At 40.5% G+C, this 5,637-nt stretch overlaps 1 protein-coding gene across 1 annotated transcript in view; it reads right to left on the bottom strand.

Annotated features, from left to right (window-relative positions):
* LOC107097896 (integrin alpha-5-like) overlaps positions 1-5,637 on the bottom strand; it is an 82,195-nt gene that overhangs the window by 16,447 nt on the left and 60,111 nt on the right. The window contains exons 20-26 of the mRNA XM_015395235.1: positions 3,865-4,015; positions 3,583-3,675; positions 3,382-3,461; positions 2,076-2,156; positions 1,890-1,995; positions 1,627-1,785; positions 1,442-1,549 (exon numbers count right to left, since the gene is read on the bottom strand). Coding sequence (XP_015250721.1) covers positions 1,442-1,549; positions 1,627-1,785; positions 1,890-1,995; positions 2,076-2,156; positions 3,382-3,461; positions 3,583-3,675; positions 3,865-4,015 — 778 coding nt within the window. The remainder of the gene's footprint in view (positions 1-1,441; positions 1,550-1,626; positions 1,786-1,889; positions 1,996-2,075; positions 2,157-3,381; positions 3,462-3,582; positions 3,676-3,864; positions 4,016-5,637) is intronic.

The raw sequence follows: 5,637 nt of genomic DNA, 5'->3' as shown, positions 1-5,637 counted from the left end.
TATAGTCATGTTTGCACTGATGCAGCTTGGGCTGTGTTTTACTCACCCAATTTCCATGTATATATTCAGAAACTAGAAAATGTCCGCTTTTAAATAATGTATCACACATGTACTCACAGTTCCTAAGTTATTTGCTTTTCCATTTGGGTTTGCAAAATAGGTGAGAATTTCTCAAAATGAGGTGGATGTTAAGAGGTCAAATAACATGCTGCTGTCGTTTTTGCACATCTCTGGTTTTGCTGATATTTTCAAATATCCATTTCTGTAAAAATATCCACAGATGTATATTGATTATTTATTCTTCAGTGCACATACTGTAAAAATACTGTAGAGTACAGTATTTTATTTGTCTTTTTTATTTTACTGCGCTCAAAGACCACAATTACCCCATTGTGGGACAAAAGATGGATGTTCTATTCTATTCTCTTCTATTCTAAGACAGCCTCGCTCTGTTGAGGAGGTAGACTCACACCTCATCCTAGAGCTCTATTTAGGTTAAAAAAGGACCATTTAACACTGTCAGGACAGGCGCTTGTAGTATATAACCTTATTTTATCAAGATCAAATGTTTTTTGACAACAGCGGACAGGTTAGGGAGTTCCAAGCTTTTTCTACTCCTAGATAATATTTTATCTAGGAGTGAATATTTTTTCTCTAGAAGGAATAAAGGACAACGGTTCTTCATGGTTTCTTTTGGACAGACGAGACAGAACCAAAGATGTTCAAGAATAAAACATGTAGCAGCTATGATGGATGATGGAGGAGGGCTGAAAAGCTCACAGGAACTTCATTCATTGCAGTGATAAAGACCAGAGTGAACTCCTCCATATGACTTATTATTAAAAGCGAGGCCATCTGTGTGATGGCTACAGTGTCCCAGTTGGATTAGCAGGAGTGATTCAAACAAGGCAGCAAATACACAGCAGAATGGATACAAAAAGGTGTCAGAATGGTCTAGTCAAAGTACGGCACCTTAGTTTAATTCAGATGAAGAGGAAGAAACAACGTCTGCAAACCCCCATGAAAGCGGATTCAATGAATGGATGTTCTTTGGTTTTACATACAGCCTCCCAGTTGGGCTAATCTTCACTATGGGAAACAAAAAGTGTATCTTTGTGCACTTCAGACTGAATGATTGGTCCCAACTAAGTAAAGACCATTTCATTCTCATCGTGAATTACATTATTTTGTTACAATCATCCACATAAGAACATTTCATTGGTTTTACCCCCGAATTTGAATGATCCATCAATTAACTACAAGTTCAGTTCTAGGTAATCCTATGTTCACAATCTACAGGTAAAACATCACAACATGATAAAGGAAGCTCGTCTTTCTTTTTCTTTCTGCACATATAATAAAAGTTTTCTAGAATTGCAGTTCTGTTTTGTGTTTGTTCTACAAACCCATCCTTTACTACAGGATTGTCCTTCAGTCTCACCAGGTTTCCTTGATCAGCCAGAGGCTCCCTGATCACCTCCCTCCTCCAGACCTGATGCTCAGCGGTGGAGTTTAGGGCAGCAGGACCTTGAGATGCTGGAGCCTGAAGCTGAATCCAAACATGTTCAGTGCCAAAAACAAATCCAGATACTTCCTGTTTGAAGCACTTAGTTTGTGTGTCCTTACCTTGAGTTTCAGTGCATTAAAGGTTGTTTTTGAGGAGCAGCTGAGTGGGCCCACAGAGATCACCTCCACAGGGTAGAGCAGAGCGTGGCCACGGGCCCTCAGGGGACATCTCACCTCTAACGTTGTCTGACTAACCACACTGGGGCCATTATTCACCAACTGACAGATGACAGTTTGAACAGAGAATATCTAAACACCTTGAAACAACGTAGCTGGTGGGAAACAGGAGAGTAAAAAAAAAAGAGCCATAACTCACATCTTACCTCGTAAACCTGCTGAAGCTCGGGGCCAACGTCCTGCTCCACCCCTAGAATCGGATGAGCCGTCCAGTTGGGAGGAGGGAAGATGATTTTGTCCGGCCGAGAAACCCTGAGGGAGCCGCAGTCACAGCTTAGCTGCAGTCCTGATCGTTCCCGCCAAATAAAGGAGGGGAGGTAGTGAAGACTCACCCCTGCAGGATCACAGCAGCCTTGGCAGCAACCTGCACCTCCAGCAGCACCTCGTTACTCTCTGAGTTATTGAAGTTTTTACTGCAACGATTAACAGACATATTTGAGCTGAATGGAACAAAGATGTTTGGCAAAGAAGAGTTACTCTAAACCTGCGGCTCTTCAGACGCTCCACAATCGCTCTTCATCACTTTGCATAAAAGTGATGAAGAGCATAACAGATATAATAACAGATATAATAACAATCGTATGTTTTAGCTGTGCTGCTGCCATCAACATCTTTGTTTATAGATGTTGGAGATCGGCCTTTTTTCCAGTGTAATCCTGTTTCTCTGACTGTGACTGGCTGGATCTGTTCTCTTCATCCTCTGACATGGGAGCTGGCTTGGAGCTCGTCTACCTTGCTGTGTGTTTCCTGGACGGGGCCGCCTTTTTATGTTCCCTATTATATCTCTGCTTCTGTCTCCTTGAACCCCAGTCTGCCTCAGCAGATGGCCGCTCACACTGAGCCTGGTTCTGCTGGAGGTTTCTTCCTGTTAAAAGGGAGTTTCGCTACAACCATGCTTAGTATGAGGGATTGCCTTCGAGTCAATGAGTCGATGCAATCAACTGGTTTTCCTTAGATAGAAAACTTGGAATCAATTTAATTGTATGATCTGGTGAACTACAAAGTGCCTTAAGATGACACGAGTTGTGAATTGGCTCTCGAAATAAAATGAATTGAATGTAATTGAATATAGCTTTTTTTAGGGAGGTTAAAGGTTATTTTTTTTAAATAATATTCCACAAATATCAGCAACCCATTGAAAAAAGTATTTTATTTGTTTCTTTAAGTATTTTCATGCATTTTAAAACTACATTTAAAATGGCGCAGTGGTTATTTAACAAGTCTCCTGTGGTAGATATTTAATCACTTAATATGTATCATTTTCTTTCTAAAAAGGTCCAGTAATGTCTGTGGATCTAAGCTATGGAGCTATGTTTATTTGTAAATTCTGAATTGTTTATTGTTCTCACTTTAAGGGATTGAAGGTAGGTGGGAAAATGTTCATTTTTAATTTTGTTGCACTATAATACTGCACAATAATAGTTGCCCAATAATTGTGCAAACATTTGTACTTTCTAACTGTGCAGGGTCAATGATGCTGGATTTGGAAGTGGTCGAAGCTAATTTTTGCAGTTGTCCTTGTAAAGTGCCTTTAGCTGCCATGTTGAGAGAGCCAGGAGCCAGAAACTGTCATCACATTGGAAGCCCCATTTGGGTAAACAAAGTAAACATGAATCCCACCAAATAGTGTCAACCTACCTTCGTATTTGGAGCTGGAACTGGACAACGTTATTCTCATCTGTGAGTCTCGGCACAGTGAATCGAAGGCCGGCCCATAGCTACACACAGAAAGAAAACTTACAAGACAGCCTGGGTTCTTTTTTCAACCTTAGATATTCATCAACAAGCGGAGGAATATCAAAGGCAAACTGAAAACATGCAACTTTGTCCGGTTCTTACACTGGTGCCAGACTTCATGGGGTTTCCCAGATCGCACAAAAGATATCGGGTCTGGTTATGGGCTTCGTAGCTGCATGTTAGCTGAGAAAGACTCTGAGATGACACAGGAAAAAAAAAAAACAACCAATAAAAGTGATTATTCTTTAGATGGTGCTTTAGACACATTTTCACCTGGTTTACAAGCAAAATCAGGCAATCTTGCTGGTTGTTGTGATAAAACCCCAACAATTTATCATTTGCCTCTTGCTTGAGAATGATAACATAGAGATTAAATACAGTTACCCCATTGTTTCGCGCAATACCGCTGTAGTCGGCTTCTGGGGGCAGGACCACGTAGAGCTCCGCCTCATAAGCCCCGCCCTCTCCCTCATTCCTGGCATTGAAGATCAAGCTCAAGGTGTTTTCATCTCCCAGGTAGACTTCTGTTTTATCACTGGAGAGGAGAGAACACCAGTGTCACCAGCGTTCATTGAAACGTCCAACAAGTAGCTAAATGTCAGTTTAAATAGAAAGATACAGCTATTCTAGAAATCACCATGGAGATTACATCTCTATCAGAATAGTTATTGGTAAATACTTCAGCTTCTGAGTTAAGTTCTGGACCTTGGACCAGACCATTCAACCTTAAAGTTGTTCTGTTACAGATTTCCCATTGGGTTTAGGATCATTGTCCTTTTTTTCAATCAGTTTGAGCCAAATTTCAGTTACTGGACAGATGATAGCATTTTGATAAAGCTTTATAATTAGTTTCCCAGGTTATCCTGAGCTATCTCTATAATTATGCTGCTATAGGCTTAGACTGCTGGAGGACATAGGGACCCCTATTTCATCATTCTGCCTCATTCTATCTCTATTCTCCCACTCTGCAGAATCAGTTAGTTCAATCTCTAACATTCTGCTCTCTCTTCTTTTTCTCTCTTCATCTGGTCTGTTCCTGCTTGGCTGTGACTCCATCCTTGAGAGAAATATCCGTTGTGCTGCTGCCATCAACACCTTTATTTCTAGATGTTGGAGATCGGCCTGTTTTCCAGTGTAGTCCTGTTTCCCTCACTGTGACTGGCTAGATGTGCTCTCTTCATCCTCTGACATGGGAGCTGGCTGGGAGCTCGCTTATCTGGCTGTGTGTTTCCTGGACAGGGCCGCCTTTTAGAGTTGCCTTTTGTATCTCTGCTTCTTTCTGTATCTGGTTCTGTCTGTGTCTCTAGTAATGGTAAATGCAGTGGTGGCCGGCTGAGTTTTCTCCAGGGAGGGCAATAAATTCAAACTAGATGTATACCAAACGTATACTAAGTTATCACACTAGTAGATTTATATAAATGCGAACAACAAAAAACATTACAAAATTATAAAAACAAAACATATTTTCATGTACAGGTTTACTTTTTCTACATACATTTTGACCTTCTGAGGCTTTGTGAAGGCAAATCTGTGTTTTGCATGGTCCAATATTGTGTCACAAGCCTAAAAAAATATGTACCGTTTATTAATGGAAAAGCTATTAGTCAGCTTTATACTTTCTTAGTATATAAAACCTATTTATTTTCTGAGAATGTGTTTATTTAAGAGCAACTATGCAAACTAACAGACATCTACAGTACAAAAAGTACACAATATGATATTATTTTCCATGTGGATCCCAGATGTGCCTCATATATCGGAGGCAAAGCCTGGTTCCGTCGTAATCAAGCCTGTTTGTGGCTCAGTTATACCTGGGGCCGTTGGTAAGAAATGAGCCTCGGACACAGCTGTCCACTTCTGTAATACAACCAAGTTTGTCCAGAGAGGTTTGATGCTGGATGTTGTTAGTTCAAAGTTTTATATATAATCATGAGCTGAATTATTCCAAAGCAAACTGAATCTGATCAAAGACAAACTGTATATAACAGCCATAATTAGAGACCAGCCCATTTAACCCCTAGAACCCTACGGACCCACCGGTGGGTCCAGCTGCTACGTGACCTCGTAATTTTAACAAACCCCCAGTATTGATGTAAAAAACACATTTGGCACAGTTTGGTGACATTTATGGATAAATGGATATTTGGATAAATTTCT

Source organism: Cyprinodon variegatus, unplaced genomic scaffold, assembly GCF_000732505.1.
Source record: "Cyprinodon variegatus isolate N-32 unplaced genomic scaffold, C_variegatus-1.0 Scaffold731, whole genome shotgun sequence".
NCBI classification, from domain to species: Eukaryota; Metazoa; Chordata; class Actinopteri; order Cyprinodontiformes; family Cyprinodontidae; genus Cyprinodon; species Cyprinodon variegatus.
This window is presented reverse-complemented; position numbering and strand designations above follow the sequence as displayed.